Source organism: Syngnathus floridae, chromosome 5, assembly GCF_059516105.1.
Source record: "Syngnathus floridae isolate MCC-2025c chromosome 5, RoL_Sflo_1.0, whole genome shotgun sequence".
Classification (NCBI taxonomy): domain Eukaryota; kingdom Metazoa; phylum Chordata; class Actinopteri; order Syngnathiformes; family Syngnathidae; genus Syngnathus; species Syngnathus floridae.
This window is the reverse complement of record NC_142417.1, coordinates 6909904-6934521: the sequence shown is the minus strand read 5'-3', so window position 1 is coordinate 6934521 and position 24618 is coordinate 6909904. Positions and strand designations below refer to the sequence as shown.

General features: G+C 45.7%; 1 protein-coding gene across 1 annotated transcript in view; it reads left to right on the top strand.

Moving 5' to 3' along the window:
* LOC148397817 (zinc finger SWIM domain-containing protein 6-like) overlaps positions 1-24618 on the top strand; it is a 48644-nt gene that overhangs the window by 14678 nt on the left and 9348 nt on the right. The window contains exons 3-11 of the mRNA XM_088375274.1: positions 15438-15794; positions 17096-17244; positions 18970-19120; positions 20692-20871; positions 21294-21464; positions 21541-21687; positions 21757-21903; positions 22193-22453; positions 23609-23744. Of these exons, the coding sequence (XP_088231400.1) occupies positions 15438-15794; positions 17096-17244; positions 18970-19120; positions 20692-20871; positions 21294-21464; positions 21541-21687; positions 21757-21903; positions 22193-22453; positions 23609-23744 (1699 nt within the window). The remainder of the gene's footprint in view (positions 1-15437; positions 15795-17095; positions 17245-18969; positions 19121-20691; positions 20872-21293; positions 21465-21540; positions 21688-21756; positions 21904-22192; positions 22454-23608; positions 23745-24618) is intronic.

Genomic DNA, 24618 nt, shown 5'->3' with positions numbered 1-24618 from the left:
GAGTCTCTTGAAAATGCAGCTCAACATTTTATTTGTGAATCCGCCAATGTGAGTGCAGACTGCAGAGTGTGCCGATTGGATTTACACCGATCCCAGTTTGGTGCTAAATCACCGCAAATTGACATTAAAAAAACGAACCTAAAGAAATCTAAAATATAGCAGAATCATGGCACGTATGGAGGTTTTTCTCATCAATGGAAGAGTCGTCAAGTCAGGTCAATTATTACTTTACTAATTGTATTATTAATATTTGAGTGTATGTGTATTTTGAGATCGAATATTTCATGTTTTCAGTGGAAGCAAACAAATCAAATTTAACATTTAATTGCAATTGGGTATTTGGCTGTGTGGTGTAAATCCAGCGTAAGTAACCTCAAGCCTTTTTTTGCACAAAATCTGTCAAAATTCTCATGAGAAGCAAAAGCTTTCACGTCTGCTTCGATTTGTAACCTTGTTTACTTGAGTTGCTAGCATCAATAAAACATAGACCTTGTTTTGTACAGGTAAAGTGCTTGTCGACCGCTTGTCTTTATACAATATTCAGCATGTGTACGACAGCTTCCCTTTGTTGGGGAGAAAAACATTCCTACGTAGTATGCTCGCGTGCTAAAACTGGGCTATCGTTACTCCTGTGGACATATTTAATAGAGTCTCAGATTTATTTCCTTTTTTTTTTTGTTCTTGAAAACCTGCACCCGTTTTACCGCGCCTTGTTCTATTGGGTCTCGGCCATGCTTTTTGCTGCACAACCGTGCACGACTTTCAACAAAAGCCGTCGTAGTGTTGTTGACAGTTGGCCGCCGCAGTGGCATTTCCACCCTGTCCGTCTGCATTCTTGCCCAGAACCTCATATCTGGCTGCCTGTCTGTCTGTCTGGCGAGCGTATAGCCGTCCCTCCTGGGCGGCTACGTCATCTAACCTCCTAACCCTTTCACAGCCGCTGACAGGCCACCCCGGCCCGGGGAGACGTCGGTAATGGTCGTTTCTGATGTACGGCCCGACCGGATTGGAGCGGATGGCAGACGCGCTCCTAAAATAACAAAAGGAGGAGGGGGACGAGCGAGGGAAGGGGGCGAAGCGATCGATAAAGCAGGGGACACATCGCCTAATAAAGATTTATTCCCTTTTTGTTTTTTACCTCCTCGCAGTCCGCCTTGGCAGGAGAGAATTTGATTAGTGCACTTCTTCTCCCAAGGCGCCTCTGATTGCATGCGCACACCCGAATCCGCACCCCTCCCCGGCTGAGGCCGACCCACTCTATGTCGTTTGTTCCATGAGCCGTGGCACGGGCAGCTGCAGCTGTGTCCCGGCCTCGCTCTCTCGCTGTCAGCTAATATTTAGTTAATCTTTGGTCTGGGACCTACGTGATTGGCCGGAGCTCCCGGTGTCCCATCCATCTCGCACTGATCTATATTCCACACTGGATGCCTGCGCCATTAAGCGGGGCGGAGGGGAGTGGGGCGCAAACGGGGGGGATGAGATGGCAGGGAAGCTGAGGAACGACGACGGCAGATGGGTGCAGGGGGAGTCAGGAGAGTGATGGAGGCGGGACGGAGAAGAAGGAGGGGTCCAATACCTTTTCAAGTATGAAGCTTTGGATCCACCAGTTGGTATGGTTTGCGGAGGAGCGATCACTTCGGAGGTTTGGTGTTCGGATTTTTCTGGCCTTCCTGTGTGGCATTTTTTCCCTTCGTTGTCCGGCTTCTCTCGCGTCCCCAAAACATGTATGCTGGATGAACTGAAGACTCTTAAATTATCTTTAGGCGTTAGGTGGGAAATGCAAAACAATAGAATGAAAAACTGCAACTGATCTGAAAAAGGACTTCACTGTGTGTTTGCTCAAAACCTCACATTTTGGCAGCACAGTAAAGTGAGGACTCCCTGTACGTGTCTGTGTGGGAAGTGTGTAAAAATCTTCCGTAATGGCCTCCATGCAGATATTTCACAAGATGCGTTTTGAGCAAGTGAATGACTTTGAACTTCCCTGTACTGTGAAACATTCCTTTTTTTTCTGTACTTAATTGCTAAACTACATTCTTACTACGATGATGTGTGGCGGATGATGTCCAACTATTACAAAATCTGACGCGGCTTTCGTCATACCGCCCACGCATCTCGACAAGGAAAGCCAAAGGGCTGTTTAAGGTTTACATGACCCAACCCGCAATGGAGCTGTTAGATCTGCTTAAAAAAAACATTGTAGACAAACCAGTTCAGAACAGTTTTTTGTTTCCATTACATCTATTGGAAGTACAGGCTGAACATTTAACTGTTTCACAAAACGACAAAAAAATGGGGCTAGCGTGGATTTTTAACTGCCAATATTTAGTTAATCTAAATTAAATGGGATTTTCCATGTTGCTTTTAAATGGCTGCACAACATGGATCAAGTGCGGGTTACAACGGATTTGTTTGAACGTCCATCTTTTTTTTCCTTAAATCCGATTCAATCTGATGAGTATAATTTTGATTTAAATAGCTGGATATAATAATTTAAAGATAAGCAGATGAAAATACATACAGTCCTTGTTGCTAAGGAAACAAGTCAAGTGTTTGCGTTTGGTCATATGGTTCAAGAAGACACATTTAGTTACCACGTTTAGTGCTGGAGTTCCGAACATATTTGGGTGACATCACTCCGTCGTAAACAATAACCTTTGTAGTTGAGCTCAAATTGGATTTGCTTCATCTTTTCCTGCTGCATAGTTATTTTTATGGCTCCTTTTTAAGGAAAGCCCTCTTTTTTTTTTGGTATGTAAAATTGTGGCATTTGTGAAAGCAAATGAAGGAAGCAGCAGGCCACATGGAGCTCATTGTTATGCATTGCACAGCCCAGGTACGCAAGCGTTGCACACCTGCAAAATCTCACTGCTGAGTCACTCGCGGCCAAAATGCTTTTTAGCCGCAACGCCTCTGTCCCGTGGAATATGATCGTGCTTTTCCTAGAAACCAAATATGTGCAATTAAATGTCTCTCATCCCTGTTTTGTCTATGCTCTCTCTTCTGCAGTACTTGCTAACCCTCATTTTTCTTGATTCATAGTCTTAGCTCTCAAGTGAGTGCACACTGTGCGTATATGGCACCTGTTAGCGGAGAGCTCTCGGAGCGTGCTTCGGATCACGGCGGCGGGCGGTCCACAATGAATAGCAGGACTGTTGCCTGAGCGGCTGGCCAGCCAGTGAGGAGGGGAGCCAGTGAGCCTTAACCACCTCCTGTCTGCGCTTTCTCCGGTCTATGCTAAAGTCAGCAGCGGCTGGAAGTAACCAAGTACAAATACTTGACTGTAGTTAAGTAGATTTTTCAGGTTTCTTCTACTAGAGTGGTATTTTTTGTAAAGAGCTATTTAGTGCACCTTTGTCAAAATAGACTTGTTACCAATTTTGGATATAAGCGCAGTCAACCATAGTTGAGGTCTTGAAGTGTTGAAAAAGTGGGAAAACTAAACATAACGAGGACTGAACGATTAGTAATAACGGCGACAGATTTGGATAAGCAAGATAATCTCCAACCATGGCCGAATTGAAGAGAATTTATTGTCAACTCCAATAATGGTTTTGGCATTCAAAGAGTCTCTGTCTGCTAAAATCTTTAAAAAAATAAAAATACACACGCAATTAGGCTGTATTTCTTCCGTTTTTATGATTAGGCCATTAACTTCTACAGAGTGTGAATGCTTCTGCCACCTCTGCTAGTAGTTGGAATCTAATGGATTTTCCTTCGTCCACCTCCTTAACCTCCATCCCCACCCCTGCATCCATCTCTCCCTCTCTGCTTTCCTGTTAACCCCTCCCCCCCTTGCCTTACCCGTCTTTCTGTATGTCCTTCCAGCTGCTGGCCAGGGGAACAGCTGACTAAATCTAAAGCTGGGGGCCCCTGGCTCTGGCTCTGGCTCTGGCTCTGGCCCTGGCCCCAGCCCCAGCCATGCTCCAGCCCTCCCTTCTTTCCTTTCCTTCCTCTGGCCTCCAGCCCTTGGCTCCTCTCTCCGCCGCCCCGACTCGGCCCTGCCTCTGCGCCTCGGATCCAGCTCAGCTGGCTTGACTCGCAGCGCTTCCCTTCCAACCATCCCCACTTTTGCAGCTGAAAAGCCTCTAAACACTCTCTGTTTTGCCCATAAGCACGCCTCTCCCCCTCTCCCTCCCTCCTTCCCGTCGCCGACGAGCTGCGGCTGGGCCCTTGGTCCGAGCCCAAGTTATCTGGACCGAGACTCCATCCAGGCTGGCCGCAGTTCAGTCCTCTGGCTCGCATACCCGGCCGCTCTGTTCCAGGCATTTCTCCCTGGCTGGTAACGTTAGTCACTGTAACTCACTGTGGCTCGCTCCCTCCTCCAAGCCACGTTCGGCTCGCGCATTCGAGGCCTCTTTCCGCATGTGACTCTTTGTCTGCTCGCTCTCTCCTTTACGTCTCTTTAACTTGCAGAGACAGCTCGGGCCCTGGCACCGACGACCACCGTGCGCATCGGGCGAGGGTGCGAAGCATGTGACGTGTGATTGGCAGCAGATGGCGGGGGGTGGAAGGGGGAAGTGGGGCCTTGTCACATCTCCTGGCGGTTTGATTTCTGCCCAGGGAACAGAGATTTTCGTCCCCCTCCCTTGGACAGCTCGGTGGCTGACAGAGCTAGGCTGCGGGTTTGCGGGATTAGGTTGGGGGTCTTGCACATAGAAGACACCTGTCAGTGGTCTTCCACTTCCTCTCTGACACCCCTCGCCCCTTGCATGGAGTTTCAAAACACCCCACGGATAAACTTCCTCTTGATTGGGGGCCACTAGTAGTTTTTGCAGTGTTGTGGCCATGTCTAGTTGAATTTCACCATTGGGGCCGTTGATAGTGTCATGGTTCATATTAACAATTAATTGAGACCTAAACAGAACCACCGCTACACAAGCCGTAGCTTCTCGCTCACATCACGGCAGCAGCGCCTTGTGGATTATTATCCAGCCCACTCTGGCTGTTGTTGCCATTTTGGTTGTTTGTGTATGCACAAAGAGGAAACCAAAGGGGCAGGTGGGGGAGGGTGGGCGCGTGGTTTGTGCAGCAAAAAAAAAAAAAGTTTCCTTTTGGGCTCTTCACGTTGACTGACAGATGCGGGACGATGAAAGCACATTCGGAACGCAGCGCGCACTTCAAAGTGTCCTGTGTTCCGCCATTTATCGGCAACAAGCCGCGCTCCCACTGTGGCTTCTTGAAAATGGGGAGGGGAGAAACTTGAAGGAACAGAGGCAGATGACAAGCGAGCAGCCATCCAAACAGCTGGAGGGGGCCCGATGGAGGAAAAGGAGGAGGGCTGCTAAATAATCAGACCTAGGCACTGTAACCGAATCGGACTGCTTTTCATAAGCACTCTCAATCAAAAGGGCTTGTTTGATGCACACGCCTCCTGATGCAAACGATGTTGGAGCAGAGAAAAAGTGACTGCTTGAAGTTGGTCGGGGGAAAAAAAAATCTGCTTTGGGACAGTTTTGATGCCTCATTCTGCTTTTGTATGAAGTAACACAACTTTGTTTGGGAAAACTCACATGAAGTCAGCCAGTCCACTCTGGAGTCTTACTGCTTTGAGTCCACTTGCTTCACAAAACTTTCTATTACTAGTACTTTGTAATGCTAACAATGTGTTCATAACAGAAGGTGGAAACAGGAAGTGGTGCAGTGGCGTTCACTTTTTTAATTGGGGCTACCAGTCGTTTAGCGGCTCACCTCGTTGTATATCGTCTAGGTGGGCTACCAGTTACAACTCAATGGCCTTTTCGTTCCTGCTCTTAATTTCTGATGTGCTCCTCTCATATTGTTGTTTTTTGTTCAACTATGATGTCACGGGCTTTTACAAAGCTGACGCAGCTTTCACACACCCCGACGTGGGCGCCACATCAGGTCTTCAAACCACACTGCCCACCGAAGCGTACCGCATGGTAGAAACATGGCCACACACACACACACACACATTGGCATCCATTGACTGCCAGTGACCTAATTTGGGAAATTTTTCACTGACCTACTTCATGGGTGAATGCTGACTTGCCCACAGGATACGAATAACACATAAACACATTCTCTATCCTTTGCGATGAACTCGCAGGTCCTTCCAACGTCCTTTCTGGTTGCCATGGCGCTGGGTTCATACCCCCGTGAACAAAAGTGCATGTGTCGGGGGCTATTGAAGCAAAGACCAAGCGACATTCGGGATGATGTCCTCAGTCGTCTAACGTGACGGCGCTACGGGCCTATATTCCGCAATCATCGAACAGACGACGTGAGGCAAACAAGTGTGATGAACACACAATGAATGGCTGCGCCGTGCACACCTCTTATTTGCCAACAATCACGCTCCCTCCAATGCAAATACGGATGCTTGCACTAGGCGGGTTGTCATGGCGACACATACAGATGTCAACAAAAGAGAGTATCTGTGGGGTTGGGTCTTTCCTCTTCTCTTCTCCTCCAGTGGGGGTCTATTTCATCTCCATTGGCGCGAAAGGCGATATGTTTTCTGTAATGTCTGCTTTTAGCGTGAGAGTTGAAACCGAAGCCACCCAGAGAGGAGGAAGAGGATCTCAATTCTCCGATTGCGAGGCTTCACCCCTCATTGATTTCTCTTCCAACCCTCCACCCCCTTCTGTAGCATGTGATGCTACCCCCTCCCTTTTGCTTTATAGTTTATCCTTGGGAGAGTGCTCCTAACATCAACGTCAATATTTACAGCAAGAGCCCGCAGGCAGCAGCATCGACCCCGTGTACTCTTACCTTTCTCCAGACACTCCCCCCCGCCTCCTCTACCGTCGTCTTCATCCTCCCGCCCCTTCATTTCGCCGCCCCCTTGACCGAAGGTATTTGATGTGGACTTGAGAGATGCTGCGCGACGTGTGTCAAGCAATATTAAAACGTGAGAGAGGCTCACCTCCTTGCGTGGCCCACCCTTCCGCCAAGAACTGTCTGTTGTGGTTAATGTGAGCCGTGAGATTTCTTTGTCTTGCCACTTCTGCATGAGGCTATTTGTAGCCCTTTGTTGGAAAAAGAAACCATTATCTCCTCTTCAGGGTTTGAAAACCCCAAATAAGACTATATTTGGGGGTTTTTTTGCTCACGTTTACATGGCCTTTAAAACCTGAAAACCAATCGTCTACTTTTATGTATTGACTGCATGTAAACGTTCTCACAGGCTCTGACCTCTGAGTGTTAAGAATAGTCCAAAGTTGAACGCTTGTCTGTCTATAGGCGCCCTGCGATTGACTGGCGATCAGTCCCGTGTCTACCAAAGTCAGCTGACATAGGCTCTCGCTTGACCCTAATGAGTACAAATTGGATGCATGGACTGCAATAAGATTAAAGGGCACACCGCATGGAGTTGTTTATCTTTTGTAATAATGTTGTACTTTTTGGACTCCACTTTTCACCCTCACTGTGATCAAAGAACAATAACAGGAACATTTAGCAGTACAAAGCCTCTCAGCATTGTTAAAAACAAAAAGAAAATGGATTCCGAGAGGCTTAACTCACTTCCTGGTGTGTGCATGCGTGTGTTCTTTCATGTGTGTCAAGGTAATAATATGAACCTATGAGCTATATAATAGGATGTTGGGGGGCTGTTAGGCAGGATGGTGGTGGTGGAGGGATCTTGCACAAGCACACACGCGGAGGATGATGAGAACGGCCGGTGTGACCTCTGTGCATCCGGGAAGGAAGGGGTTAAATGGAGCTGGCGGTCCGGTCGGCGAGGGGCTGCTGTGCGTTACGCAAAAAAAAAAAAAAAGCAGCGCCTGGCTGGAGCTGAAAGGGGAAGTGCTGAGCTCAGAGGAACGCTGGCTCACTGCCACGACCCCCCCTCCTCCCCCGTCTCCCATCCGCCAACCATCCCCCCTGCTCTACCCCGCCTACCCGCTACAGCTGAGCGCTCCCCACGCTTCCCCTCCGCCAGGCGTGGTGATGTGTGTCTGTGTGCCTGCTCAGGAATGCTCCCCCCTCCTTCACCCCACCCCTTCGACTGGGGCCTTTGCGTGTGTGTGTTTATGTGTGCACGTGTGTGACTCTGCGTGTGAGTGTGTGTGTGTGTCTGGAATGATGCCTCCCCTTGTCTAGTAAGTGACGTCAGTACACACACAACGGGTCAGCACAAGGCTAGGGAACATTCCCCGTGTGTGTGTGTGTTCGTGTGTGTGTGCGTGCGTGTTTGTGATGGGAGGGGGCAACCGCAGATGAGCCAATTATTGAGGAGAGAGGAGGAGCTGTTTGGGAGCAGAAGGAGGGTGATTGTAGACAGCCACTAAAGCCAGTAGGAGTGTATGCATGAAGCCGACGTGAGTGATGTGTATCAGGCCTGGCTGATAAAACGTACACATGTATTTATAATGTACAGTAAAATGGATGATATGCTGCCGTAATCCCCCATGCATATTCACAGTTTAGTATTCACTTATTGATGTTTTTTTATGGAAACTTTCGATAGCTATTTGCTGAAACACACGTTTGTGTCGTCTGTGCTCTTTCTGTCACAAGATGACACCAAATAGGAAAATGGTTGCTGGTGTCAAAGACATCTCAAGTGAGAAACAAATAGCCCACGCTTAGTCTGGCTTGTTAACGTAACGGAAGAAGTGACCAGAGCGTTTTTACCATTTATTTTTTAGGGTGATGCTGTAAGATGAGTTTCAAATGATGTCAAACTGTTTTCTTATGTTCTTACACTTGTGTTTCTGCGCTATGGTTGTCATCACAATTTGCATCCGGCCGGCTCTGTTGCTGCCATATACTACCGAACAACTTTGTCACTGAATCCATTTAATAGGGAGGGTAAACATTTGCCTGGCTACTTCCTGGACTTAAATAATATCCACACAAACACACAAGGCTACTTGCATTGGTGCACGTGCACATCCGGTTGCATGCAAATAATTATTTTCAGTTGGCCTCTGTGTTGTAACACACGCCTTTGTAGTGCGTCGTGTTCCATTCGCAACAACTTTTCCACGCCAAAACAAATCCTCCAAAGGCCTTTGATCAAAATGATTTATTATGGGTCAAAGTGCAATTGAGGCGAGAAGGCACATGTAATCAATTTTGGCACAATGTCATTTTGTGCTAATCACACACAAACACACACAAGCTCGACTTATACATACATTCCAAACCATTGAGCTGCATTTATTGTTTGACTCTTTTGTTTATTCTTCACGCTTGACTGATTCCAGGCGGCATCATCTCACTTCACTGGGCCAGCATGATCATGTCTCCACGACTCAGTGGCGTGCTGTGCATTTGGTACCTTCTGCAGGGACTTACCTGACTTCATCCACCACTTAATACAATCACTATCTCGTCGCAATTTTACCAACCAATCAGACAATTAAATGCATAAAGATTGTGTGTTTTCCTAGTGGAACTTGCTTCTAACTATTTTGACCGTTACCAACCAATCAGAACAGAGGACAAAACAATGCAGATGTTATGTGCCAGGCCCGTGTGACTAAAATTGAAATAAGGCACAATCTCATTGCTAATAGGTTACATTTGTCAGCATGATTGATTCTGAAAACCCTGACCAGATTAAATAGGTTGCTATGGCAGTAACACGTAGCATCCACATGTACTGGAAATAGAAATACCATGAAATAGAGCGATTGAAATTTCATGGAAGAAATGTTGGCGCTAAGGGTTGGAAATGTTGGTGATTGATTCTGATGGCGTTTAAGCCGGCAGAAAAGGCCTCGCTCGCTCGGCTTGACCACGCTCCACTACCGCTACTATATGGCTATGTCGTTAGGCTTGAAGGAGCACGCGATGGCTATTCAATGGGGCTCAGTCCATATACTGTAGCTTCAGCAGCCCTCTTGGGACACACCTCTCGCTAATTACGCACATTCATTCCCTGGTCCTGCTGTAATTTCATTCACGCTAATGAACCTCACACACAAATGACTATAATGTTAAGTTAATGTACAGCCAGGAGACGGAATTAGCAGGCCACCAGCTTCTCAAGTGACTTGGGTATATAGTCAGATGATGGGATGCTTTCAACCTGAGCTCCATAATTTTAGAACAAAAAAAAACCATTGATACAAAGTTGTCGGCAAATAGGCCTCAAAGCATTTCGACCTGAAAAAGTAGTTGTCACTCCTGGTTGTAGCTTTCTTAAAATACATTATAAATAGTCCCAAAATATGTGCTTTGTTTGAATTTTTGTATATTAAGTGGTACTGTAAAATGGCTGTCCTTTGTGGCTGAGGTAGACTAAGCTTAACAGCTATCGGCGGTGGCTTTATTGAATAATTTGATGTCTTACCGTCTTAAAGCTAACGAGAACATAAAAATGTAAATTTACATAAATGTACACACCGAATATAGCATACAGCTTTATGATGGCAATGCCTTGTTTATTGTGCAAAAAGCACAATAACGATTCACTGATGTCGCCCCAGAGAGACGAGAACTCTCACACCAATGCTGCAAAATGGATTGTTGGTTGCTTGACTAAGTATTTGAAATAAATACGATATAATTTTACTTATTACTGCATTTAATAGTTTATATATGCATATTAATGCATTCAATTCAATAAAATGTAAAGTGATGTTTTTTTTTTTATATTTTGTTGATTTCCCATAAAAATCAAGCTCCTCTTTTGTGGCCAATAAAACAACAAAGAATATTTTCCATTTCAAATAAATAGTGAGGAGACATGCTTTCCATTGGACACACCGATAATGCATGTTACTTTTTAGATAACGTCAATACATTCAAATACGTATATTATATATTATTGCAAATATTAAAATAGTTCATTTTAATTTATATTGTGAGGAATCCAGTGGTGGTTTCAATTATTTTCTGTTCTTGTCCAAACAGCCGCCCCATTATAATTCTCATTCCTTCTTTTGTTTCGATTTCTTCCTCATGCAGACGCTCAGCTGTCTCTGCATTGCCGCCCATCCTTCAGAGCGGCCAACCTTTTGGGATCCGTCACTGACAGGGCCTCCTGTCCTGCGGAATTACAATCCATTTTGAAAGTGATAGTTGGAAAATTGCAAGTCACTCTGGATGTAGCGCTTGGCAACTAAGTGGCAAGTTGGCGGCGGCTTGTCACTTGCAAACGCTAGCCAGTGACAGCTCCGATCCCCCAACCATCCCCCCGGGCTCCTCTGTGCGCATCCCATTCTGTCCTGATGATTAGCATGCACACGAAAAAAGATCATCAAATGCTAATTCAAGCTCTGAAGCGGTACCTTGACTTGGGGCGTGGCCTAGTAGTGAGTGACATCAGAAGCTTCATCCCGTGTAAGCGTCTTGGTGTGTGAGTTGTGTCCTCCAGCAGCTCCTTGTATGTTTTCTTATTTTGTATTCACGTGTTTGACTCGGTAAACAGCCGAGCAAGCATTAGCACTCCTTGCCCTCATGCAAGTTCCTTTAGCTGTAAATTGGGGCACTGGTAACTTAGATGTCAGGGTAGCACTGCACAAGCAAGTTGGGATCATGAGAGAGGTGAGAGGAAAACACATCTGGGGAGAAGAAGGCTCCTCGCACTCCCCGGAGGGTTCAAGGCATAAATATGGCCGCCCTTGGAGCTCAGCTGTGTTATTCCTGCCCCTCCCACACCTAGCACACACACACGCATTTGAGGCAAGGTCTCCTGCAGGATAGCATTGATCTCTGTTTATGGTCTCCGTTTGGGTGCTTCCTTATAGGACCACACATGCTCGGAGATCCGAAAAGACCTCTTAATCGAGTCGCGGTGTGGAGATTAGGGGGGAGCTCTTTTGACTGTGGGTGTGCCGAGGGTCTAAAGGTGGGGGTTGCGCGGCGACCTCTCTTCGACCCACTGCAAATCTGAGCTTTTGGGATCGGATTCCAACCCGGTAGCCTTTTTATCCATGAGGTTTTTCGCAAGCCATCTTTGGTCAACACGGGAGTCAGATGGCGTATTTTCCGATCGGCCGCAGGCGCTCACAGGCTTCGGATCATAAAAAGCTTGTGTTGCATCCCCCCCTTTCCTCATCTTGTCTGACAAGGTAATTTGATTAATGTGTGAGGCCAAAGTGGATGAGCACAGGCACATTTAACATCTATTTGCTCTCTTTGTTGACTCGCTTTCACAGCGAAATCAGTCATGGAGTCAGACTTTTTTCGCACACCCCGATTAGATTTTGTTAACGATCACTCCCAATTCAGCCAATAAACATAATGACCACTCCCCGTCTTCTACTTTGACTTGGGATCTTAACTCAATTACAGAAATATGTTTGTCGCTCAATCTAATTTCAGCCCCCCCCCCCCCCTTTTTTTTTTTGGGACACTGAGCGCTTTTTGTGCGTATCTTTGAGAGTGCCGCCCGCCATCCCTGCCGGGCCGCCTTCACGCGGGGAGCTAAATCCTATTTCATAGGCCACGGATAAAGGCAGCATTATTCTGTCTTGCTATGTTGAAGACTTCCCAGTCTGCAGCTTTTCCTCCAAGAAATGGGTGTCGTGTAGGGATGAGGTTTAGACTCAACGACTTTGGAGAAAATCATATAATAACCGGTGCATTCATCCATCCATGTTCTAGCGCTCATCCTGGTCAGGGTTACAGGTGAGATGGTGTGGGCGCTAGGTGATGCAACACCCTGGACTTGATGCTAGCCAATTGCACAACACATATTGACTGAAAACCATTCAAACTCGCATCACACAATGGACAATTTAGAGTCTTCAATCTAACCTATATGACTTGAATTTTTCTAAAACATGTTTGGAAACACACTTGAGCATGCGCACAAACCTCAACCATAAGATATATAGAAAATACTGTATAAATTGTCATGTCTGTGTTAAATACTTAAATGGGCCCATTCAGGTGGTATTTGACATGCTTGTGAGCGCCCGGGCATTAGCTGTGGCCCACAGCAGCTTTTGCGTGAGTGTGATTTCATTATTAAAGTGCCAAATTTCTCCTCAAAGACAGTTAATCAGAGCCATGTATACATATATACATACACAGTACATATACACGCACTCATTCTGGCTGGCTCTTCCACAACGCCGCGGGCCAAGAGTGATTTCACCGCTACGGCCAGGAGGGGTTTCTAGGGCAACCTCACTAAGGCCTTGTTCTAAAAATGGCCGCCATGGTTACTTTGAAAGCCAAGGCCGGCCTCTTGAACCGGCACAGAAAAGAGCCCTGAGCACCACTCGGGGTAGGGGGAGTGGGGGGTGCTAGGTGGACCGGGGTGGGAACCAGGCGCTTTAATAGCGAGCACATGAGACATGGAAGGTTTCAAAACCCGCCCAACCAGCAGTCATGGGAGATGTGAACGGCGTGCGTGTGTGTGTAGCTAAACAGTAATACCCCTGTACTCAGCACTTGGCTAAATTAAAAGGGCATATTTGGCGTGGGGGGGCACTTTTTGGTGCCCAGGCGATTGGACGGGGAAAGGCGAAACTCATTACCTACCCATCTGTCAGTGAGAGGGAGAGCTGTGGGAAAAGCACAAGCGTTGGTTGGCTGGTTGGGTGGTGGGAGGGCGAAACAAAACAGACTTTTGAATGAGTTTTATCACCACTTCATCCTCCATGTGTGATGAATTTGAAGAAGAATTGTGTTAATTTAGCCTCACGAGGGGTAACAGAAAAACGCTGGAAACAAAAAGATGGCGCAGCTGTTTCATTCTTTGCATTAGTATGTTTTTTTTTTCCTGTTGTCTTTGCTCTCACGTGTTTTTGATGTTCTCTTTTCATTGACTCCTCATGATTCACATGTCACACACACACGCTCACAAACAACACTTTTGTATTCCAGCAACAATACGTAGTACTCGGTAGACAAAAGTGGTTCAGCATCAATTTGTTAGTGCACCAGCTTTTAATCAGGAGGATAGTATCCCTGCCGTTGCCATGGCGACCTTTTTATCACCAACTCAATGACACTTCTTGCACTGAGAAAGCCTTCCTACAGGACGCCTTCAGTGTTCTTTTATCACAGATTCCCCGAAACTGGTTTTGACATAATTATAGGAACAAAAGTAAAAGTGTAACATCTTTTCTCCAAAGCCTTCTGTTAACTGTGTGTCGTTACACACGAACAGAATCCTGTTTAGTCTTCCGTTGTCGCATCAGCTGCACGGTTGTAAGCCTTTTTGTCCCACTTAGGTGAGTCGGCGTGACTCCCTCGCAGCAGCGCTGGCTCGCTTTGATCAGCGCAGATGCAGGCGGCTGCCATATTCCGCGCTCACCACGTCTTGTGTGAATATTGTTTGCAAAGGTGTACTCCTTTGTGCCAGCTGGCTTTCACCGCGGTAGGAAAAAAAAGAAATAAGCGTATTTCCTTGGCAACGTTTGCATATTTGCCACCAGCACTTCCTGCTCATGCAGATGGTTGCAGATAGGTTGATGTTCTCAGCAGAGGCGGCAAAAGAACTCAAGTAGAAGTACCGAAAAAAAAGACTGGTTGAAGTCAAAGTACCAACTTTACTGTTACCTCCATCTTTTTTACGTCATCATAATCTACGGAAAGAGACAAAAGTAACAAGTTTATTAGGAGTAGAAATGACAAATAGTATATTTCCAAAGTGTTTCAAAGACTTGTTTTATTTAGCATCCAAACTGCTGGGGTTGCATTTTCTGAGACCCTTGATAACTGACCCCTTGTTTAGCCGACGCATGTGTCCCATTTCCATCTGTACGCAATGAAATATTCAACTCCTCCCTCGCCTCTCACATCACTGGAGGAGCCGCTTTGATATCTGCTCTAATACATGCTTGATAGAACAGCGTTGCGTGCGCTCGAACCCTTTGATAAACATGTTTAGGTGATGTATGTCTTCGCCTGTGCATCTCTCCTGAGCGCATCAATGCATTCATAACGCTCCTTAACCACTCCCATTATTAATAAATGCATGATCTCAAGCTGCGGCCAAGCGTGTGCGTGTCTGTTTCATATGTTCATCCTGTGCATGTGTGTGTCTCCGCCCCGCCCTGCTCATTCATATTCATCTCGCCATAATAAAAAGCGGCCGCGCCACCAGATAGCACAGTCAGGGATAAGATCAAACATTGTATTCAAAGTCGTGGGAGGAGGAGAAGGAAAGAGGGGGAGTATAATTCATGCTGGAACGTCTCCACACGCTGCTCACTTCCTCATTGTCGTTCACATGCATTGCAGATGTGGACTTGATGAGATGTCTCACTTAAGCGGGGTCCGCAGGATTTATTTTTTAAAATGCGAAAGCCTTTTAGGGGGGGAAAAAAATAACAAAAACACACGTGCATATTTGTATAGTGTTTGCCATACTCAAGAGACAGATAAAAAAGTAAAACGTATTTTTTGGTGAATGTTATCATTGTAATTGATGAAATGTATGGTACTTAAAAGTTAAATACAACTGAACTGTAACAAATGTACTACACTGAAATGACTTACACTAGGCACAGTTTGAACATTTAATTCAACGCAACGTTGTCTTTTGTGTTTCTCTTCTCCAGGTTTCCACTTGAGCGGCACCGTAACGGATCCGGCCACACCCTCGTCCCCCGAACTCGTATGCAGCGTCAGCGTCAGCTTCGACCGTTGCAAGATCACGGCGGTCACGTGCACTTGCGGCAACAAGGACATCTTCTATTGCGCCCACGTGGTGGCACTCTCGCTTTATAGGGTACGCAAGCCCGAGCAGGTCAAATTGCACCTGCCCATCTCGGAAACCTTGTTCCAGATGAGCCGCGACCAGCTGCAAAAATTCGTCCAGTATCTCATCTCTGTCCACCACACGGAGGTGTTACCTACCGCACAGAAATTAGCTGACGAGATCCTGTCGCAGAACTCTGAGATCAACCAGGTCCACGGTGAGTGTGTGCTGAATACACCCGTCAAAATGCTGGGTTAAAAACAACCCAATTTGGGTTCAAATTGGCCCAACCTAAGTTGGGTCAATTTACTTTGCACAAAAATTGCTTGGCACATTTTTTTTTAACATTGTTTTGACTTGACTTCCCCTCAGGCTCTCATTAAAAAAAAAAAAAGGATTATCATACACATCTGTTTCTTCGTGATACTTGTATGCAAAGTATCACATTTAATTGGATGCTACTCTGTCCAATGACAATGATCCCGTCTTTGATGGCTTGATAGCGGTTTTCCTTTCCCTGGTTACATGGATATCGATCTGTATAATCATTGACATCCTTGCAAGTATGGATTATTATACAGCCACTATATATAGGCAAGTGTTGGAAAAATATTTCATTGATGGTGTATCAGGCGCTACACTGATAGCCGAATGACAAGATATGAAATTAAGATCTTATTAGGACCTGCATGATGATTGATTAGTAGGTAAATGACCTATTTAATGAGTTTTTGTTTTTTTTTTTAGCTGCAGAAATATCGAGCTAAATTTTGGGGGGTCAACATACAATCGTAGTGTGATGATACGTTTATCTGGTTGGATGATACATTCTGAATGAAAGTGATTGTTGCATATGAATTTTACTTTCCATGATTATCCAGATTGTATCATCAATGCTTTCTATGGAAGAGAGCTACTCTGTAATTCCTACTCAATATTTGATGTAGGCCATGCATGCATTTAACCATGCAGTCATTTGTACCTGGTTTGTCGTTTGGCCTTTCCCTACTTGTGTGTGTGCGCGTGTGGGTATCGACTCAGGGATGAAGGCAAATTGCGGTAGGATCAATGCCGTACTCATTAATGGGACACAGACAGTAAAGGGGAGATTGGATGCCTCTAATCAACGCTATATAGAGCCCTTATTTACCTCTCGAAGCGGAGCGATAACGAGAAGGGGATGATTGCAGGGAGGTTTAAAATAAGGAGTGTCTGTTCTGTTTAGTTGTTTGCTTCCGTCCCATTTTGTGTACAACGGTAGCTATCATTTTTATTCACCTGTACACGTGCGAATACATTAAAGGGGTCGTTCGGAGTGAGCATGGTTCACCCGCTCACTCACCAAAGCCATTGCTAATGTGCACGAGACATGCTACGTTAGTCATTGTTGCTACTGTACTTTGGTATTGTGACTTGTAATGAAGTTTTAGTAAAATAATTTTCATTTAGAAAAATTAGGCTCAAAGTAATTATTCTTTATTACGCTTTTAAAAAGTCAAACATGTATTTCTCATATAGGGGCACCGGACCCCACAGCGGGGGCCAGCGTGGATGACGAGAACTGCTGGCATCTGGACGAGGAGCAGGTTCAGGAGCAAGTCAAGCTCTTCCTGTCCCAGGGAGGGTACCACGGCTCGGGCAAGCAGCTCAACCTGCTCTTCAGCAAGGTCAAAAGCCGCCGGCGTTCTTCCTTCCTTCCACATACACATCGCAAACACGACGACACATTCAATCCCTGACACACCATTCCGCCTTCGGTTTTTATTTTTCACCACAACAAGACAAATGTAGTCTCTACTCTGAATCTGGTTAATATTTTCCCTCTCTAGTGCACTTATACACTCCTCATCTCCCTCCTGAGAGGAGACCTTTGTTCTCCAAGTAATCTCCAACGCGCATTGGCACATGCATTAGAAGAGCTGTGCTGCCTCTTAGCTTGCGGCTAATTGCTGGAGAGAGCCAGCGGACGATATATGCAGTATGTAAGGATATACACTCATGGGCCACGACATTAGGTACACCTCCGCAATCTAATAAAATCCAATCGCGCCATCAAACATTCCGCCTTCACAAAGGTACCCCGTATGGCTTCAAATGGTAGTCTGGGGTGTTTATTTACACACCTGCAGATGGAGGGAGGAGGTATTGGTAATCATATTACCTCAGTAAAACAATGTATGTCAAGTAAAAGTAGTTTATAAAAACAAACTGATTGGAATTATGGAGTTTTTTCACGGCGATGTGCTCTTTTTAAGATTGTGGCATGACAACGATGATATCCTGGCCATTTAAATATCACGATATCGATGTTATCATTACTTCTTCTAAATGTTTTCATAATTGTCGACAAAAGCTGATTCCTACCATTTATTACCATAGATTTGCTTAATATGCATCTGATAGCATAAATCAAAAGTTAGCACTATTTAGCACAGTACAGTAGCAAAGGTGAGGTTAGCGTTAATGTGTTGTGTGCATTTTGTAAAGTCAGCAGAGCAATACCATTAACGTCCAGGCTGCTCGGCTCCATGCTCTTTTAATTGTATTTATGTATACACATACACAAACACACACATATGCACACACGCACACAGAGTAGAATTTGAAACCTAATACACGTATAGAAAAGATATGACACCTAAATAAATGACACCGGTTCTCTTTTTTGCTGACATGTGAAATTTAAAAGTGGAATTGTGTGTCAGCCAGTGTCGATAACAACTAGTTTGTGTCACCAGTTTAAGTTCAATGTGTGGTCCGTCTTCTCACTCCGATGAATGCCCGCCTTCAGAACGTCCTCCAGGCTCAAACCGAGTCGGCATCAGCGCAAGGACGCCCAAAGTACTCAACGCCAAGAAGCGTGTCTGTATTTCTTTACATGATGTGACCGTGGAAATGAAATGCTACAATTAGCAACCAAGGCGACCATTTCAAAAGGCATTGGAAAATCCAATGCGTCAAAGAAAAATGTATTTAAATCATCTCATGAAAGCATAGCTTCATAGTTGCCTCTCTTTTGCCTTTTGATTCACATGAATGACTGGCCACATGTTAAGTTGGAGGAAAGTGAATGACGATGCAGAAAAATAACCGATTTCCAAAACTTTCAACCGAGAAGAAACATTCTGATTCACATGCAAAATAAAGCACTTTGTTTTTATTTAACTGCTAACATTCTGATTGCAACGTGACCAAGAACGTCTGTGACCCACTCGGTCTGGATTTTTGGCCTTGATGGAAACCAGAGCACGATTCCATTTGTTATACCTGACCTTTGTTTGCAGTTTGTGTGTTTCTTCTCATTGAGTGTCCATGAAGTGACCTTTTTTAAGCCGCTTACAAGTTTGTGTTTGTTATTGCATGCTAACGCCCCTCCCTATTGGCCCCTGTAGGTGCGAGAGATGCTGAAGATGCGTGACTCCAACGGAGCGAGGATGTTAACACTGATCACAGAGCAGTTCATGGCCGACCCCCGGCTGGCGCTGTGGAGACAGCAAGGCACCACCATGACAGACAAGTACAGACAGCTCTGGGACGAACTGGGTACGGCACGCACATACATGCGCAAACACACACACACACACAGTACACAAAACACAGACGCGCAGATTCAACAAGGTGGGTGATCGGACCCAGACTTTACTATGACAGTGTCAATCAGACGCAGAAGTGTTTGTGTGTTTATTCTTTATTGTTGACAGCTCACACAGACAGCGAAAGACACACACACACAGGCGCACCCACACAGAAAGTCCAGTGTGAATATTGGCCCAATAACATTCCTCAAACATAGGCAAGATGCAGTAACACGCTCCCCAAACATGGCTGATATGCTGCAACACACTCACCCAACATGACATTTTGCCACGTGATCTTCTAACATGGCTGCACTGCTCTTGATTAACACGCCAGGCGTTCGGTAACAAACTCCATGGCTGCAACACACTCCACAAACATGGCCGGACTGCAGTTGAACACTTTGCAAACATGGCCACCACACGGCCCTGCAAAAAAAAAAAAATAAATCCCTGCACATATTCTTCAGCTGAGCACTATTTGATGCCTCGTGACAGGACAGCCGCCATGTTGTCTCCAGCCTTTGTTGCCGTCTTTCACATTGTTGACAACCATGTCTCTTTGCTCTCGTTGTGCACTTTTTGTTTGGACAGCCCAATGATCTCATCCGTTTCAGCGCCACGTATTCCCGGAATTGGACGTGTACGTCGGCTCTCGTCTTTTTGAAGTCGACACTTCAAACCCTTCTTTTCGAGTCCTTATCGCTCCCCGTGATGCGCGCTCAACGTCGCCCTGCTCGACTCTTTTCTCTCCCTCTCTCCTTCATCCTCGCTCTTTTGTCTTTGCCTCCTTTTGAGGCTGCGGCTCCTCGTCTTCCTCCAGACTCAAAGCCAAGCGTCATCGTCCGCAGCTTCTTTTCCGTTTCCTAGTTTTTTCCTTTGCATTTCTTTATATTCAGCCCCTTTTTTTTCTTTTACCTCTTCACAACCCGTCCTTGTCTTCGCCCTTTCTCCTCAACTTCTTTCCACACACACAATGGGGCTTGCAACACAAGTCTACAGAGTAAAATTCCCCAAATGTAGTCACATCTCATGAGACTGAAACACTTTTCATATTCTGTTTGTTCCAATTTGCTCCAAAATGATGTGTGCGCAGTCTACGTTGCCTTGGGACTAGTTAATTTCTTTCACATACTTTTTTTGTGGGGTACAAAATGTGCTCCAGGAGGAAAATAGTGAGGCCGCTCAAGAGTGCTGTGCTTCTTTGAAAGACACCCTCAAGATGTGCCATGGATATAAAAAGTCTACACATTCCTTGTTCAAATGCCACATTTTTTGAGACAAATAAAATGAGACCAGGCTGAATCAATTCAAAACTTTTTCTACCAATAATGCAACCTGTATAATGTTTTATAGAGGGAAAGTAAAAATAAAATAAAAGATGATGTAGTTGCACAAGTGTACACACCCTCTTAATTTGGGATGTGGCTGTGTGTTATGGCCCGGGGCTGCTCTCGTGAGCTTTTTAGGCCGTCCAGAGTAATGACCAAAAAATGGCCCCTGAGCACAAAAAGCATTCCGTGTTTTGGTGACCACCAGGCGCCCTGTGGATGTGCATCGTGCTGAACCCACACTGCAAGGCGGAGCAAAAGTCATCATGGTTGCGGCAGCTGCGCAGGTGGAACAGCGTGGACGTGTGCCCCTGGGAGGACGGAAACCACGGCAACGAGCTGCCCAACCTCACCCACTCGCTCCCTCAGGGTGCTCACAGCAACCAAGGTCGGTGTTGCACAGGTTTTTTTTTCATTTTACATGTCAATTTCATTTTATGGCGTTCAAGATAGAAATTAATTAGCTGCCTGGCAGTTTTTTTTTTAATTGGTTTTGGTATGTACAGTGAGCATACAAAGCATGTAATCCTTTGGATAATTAGCGGTACTGTTATTTTGTTTCTCAATTGTTTATTAATATTCGAGTACTTTGTTGAAAAACATTCATACCCTGTTAAAAACTGAGTCTCGATTTGGAAATTATGCTTGGAAATCTGTTGTCACTGGCTTAGTCTATTATATGCTGCATTAATTTTCAAAAGGTTTGAAACAATGAATTTGTTTTTTTGGTATTCAAAAGAAACATTTTAAAATATGTATTTTCTGATTTTTATTCTATTCTCTAATTCCTGATGATGCTCCTCCTCGCAGAGATGCGGCCTCACAGGACCGTATTCACTCGAGCCATCGAGGCCTGCGACCTGCACTGGCAGGACCGCCACCTCCAGCACATCATCGCCAGTGACCTCTACGCCAACTACTGTTACCACGACAACCAGGAGGGCTCCCTGTTTGACGCGCGCGGCTGGCCCTTGTGGCACGGTGAGTGGAGAGAATAGAAACACGGGAGACATGTCCATCAAACTCTTCAATTCCATCTCTCTCTTTTTCATCTTAGAACACGTCCCGACAGCCTGCGCCAGGGTGGATGCCCTGCGTTCCCACGGTTACCCACGAGAAGCACTCCGTCTGGCCATCGCCGTAGTCAACACGTTACGGCGACAACAGCAGCGGCAACTCGAGCACTTCCGCCGGCACAAAAAAGGTCAAGCTCCATTCTCACTCCACACTATCTTTCTGAGTTGTATGCTGATAAATGTATTATTTGTCTCAGAGTTGCTCCATAAAGGCCACACTTCCATTACAAATATGGAGGGCTGGGTGGGACACCCTTTGGATCCCATCGGCACCCTCTTCAGCACCCTAACAGAGTCGGGACGGATAGGAGAGGAGGGATCTAATACCTGCTTGGACCTCTCAGGTAGCTACCGCTCATGATGTGTATATTCAAATTGATGAAACTGAATGAATGCTCACCAATGAATTGCCTAGTGCGCAATTTCATAAATGTTAGGTTGAGAGACCTAAATCAAGTCCTACATAAGTTTTTATTTTATTTTCTTGGCCGTTTAGTTACTAGTGACTGTACTTTTTAAAACTGAACGAGAACGGAACATTTGGTTTTTCATTCAAATGTTTTTAACAGCAAATGTGTGATCGCTAATTAAGAGGACCCAAATCTGATAATCATCTCATGGTTCTCTCAACAGACTGCTCCAGCGTGGTGACTCGGGCAGACCTCCAGCGGATGCCCGTGCAGAGACTGCTGGGTGACGGCGAGTCATACGTGGCGCTGGCGGTGGAGACGGCCTTGATGGGTCTGGGCCAGCAGCGCGTCATGCCCGACGGCCTTTACGCTCAGGAGAAGGTGTGCCGCAATGAGGAACAGCTGCTGGCCAAGCTTCAGGAAGTGGATCTGGACGATTCCCTGGTCAAGATCTTCCGCAAGGAGGCTGTCTTTCTGCTTGAAGGTAGGAGGGAATGCTGGACTTGGACCAATTCTTGCGTGCGTGTGAGACACTACCACTCACTGAAACACATCCACACTCATAACAGCATTCACATTGTGACTCACCACTGTGGTACCTTGATTTGCCAATTTGAATCAACATAGAAACTTTTTTAAAGATTGCAGATAGGTTTTATAAAGGGTAATTATCTGGAAGGGAGGGGCTTGACCTCATGAGTCAGCCTTTCCTTATGACCGTTCTCATTTTATATTTGTTTGACTTTTCCCCCATTCATTAAATTACTGAAATTACCTTGGCAACTGTGACTTTTATTACCACTTCACTCGAGGAGCTAACTTAAATTTTGACAGGCAACAAAGAAAACCAAAGCATCACCTCAAGTCAAGATACCACTTCATTTTTCATCTTTTCATTTTGTGGCGTCAAATAGAGACTGAGCTGACCAAAGTGAACCTTTTAGCCTTGCAACACCCGGCGCATTGTGTCAGCACACACACACACACACACCCCTGTGTTCATTTACATTACAGAATGCCACAACAGGGAGGAGTCAAAATTTGACTCCGGTCCCCACCCAAACCCCCATCAGCATCTAAACCAGGGCCTGGTGCGACCACCCACCTCTGGCTCTGTTTCTAATCGAGAGCGCCAGCCCCCTCCCGCGCCCCGTTCGGCCCTTAGAGACCACAACCTCGCCACCCTGTGATGTGGTCTGCGGTCGAGGGGGTTTAAAATAACGACGGCGTCGGGTGGGACACGAGAGAGAGTGCAAGTCCAAGCCCGAGCATATGGTTTTTGACATCATTGTTTGTTTAAACACCACGTGGTCACAACGGATAGACCACTCTATCACTATGTGTATTTGTACTATTTTTAAACACATTATTTTCTCACTACAGGGTTAAAAATATCGCAGCCCACGTGAAAACGCACCACATGCCAAACCACAGGTGGAGCTTTAGGGCATTTTAGCCAATCACAAACCTGAAGAAATTCCTTTGCGGAAAGGAAAATCTAAATAATGGGAAAGAAGTAGACCACCTCCAAATTTGAATTCTTAGTAAAAAGAGGAGAGTTGTGTGCATGGAATCCAGGTTAAAACAATGGTGAAAACAACAGTTCGTCTGACGAGCTTGTGTGTTTTGTTCCACACAGCCGGTCCGTACTCCGGCCTCGGGGAGATCGTCCATCGAGAGAGCGTCCCCATGCACACCTTTGCCCGCTATCTCTTCACCTCCCTCCTACCTCATGACGCTGAACTGGCGTACAAAATTGCACTGAGAGCCATGCGGTAGGTGATGCACCACACACACACACACACTTTTTTATTTTTATAGCTACCTTGGTTGTCTCCTGAGCAGACACAAAACCATTGTCACCTCCTGACATCCACTCTGTTTGTAGGGGAAAGGGAGGGTGTTATGGCTGAGATCTGGACTTTGGGGACTCGCACCCCATTTAATGCACGCAAGACTGAATGTTAAGCACTTAATCTGTGCTGAGTCATCACCAAACAAATCAGGGGCTGTTGAGCAGTGGAGCACTGCTCTCTGGTGACTCAGCCGTGTCGTTATCCACTATACAAGCTCACCGTGTCGCACACGCATAAACTTTACAGTAAAAACAACAAACACATTTCGAGCCCAGTACGTGCCCGCTTGTATTGCCGTTTGCTGGGAACGAAAAGTGACATCACAGTGCCCAAGGGTTCATCTTGCGAAATATGAGTATCATGTGACTAAACCCGGAAAACAGGTAAGCCGTGACATTGGCCAAGCTGTGATGTCATTTTCAGTTGACTGCAAGGGAAAATGGACGCCCCGATACAGATTTTGCTCCTTAATTCATCAGCCACAATATTGACCAGAATACTGCATTTAGAATAGTGGCGCTGCATAGAACAGAACTGTAATTTTAGACTTGACTTCACCATCAAAAATGTTTAAAATGAGCAAAAAAAAGAAAGTTTGCAACATCGCACTTGCTTTCAAAGATTGGCCATTGTGTTTGTTTAATCAATCTTGAAGCGCTCGGGTTAATCATTTGAACTGAATTAATAATTCAGGACACTGATCGTACAGTAGTGTTTGATATCTCGTCACCAAGACTGCAGTGTGTGTGCATGTTTAACATGTGTGTGTGTGTTTGTGTTGGCCTCCGTCCTG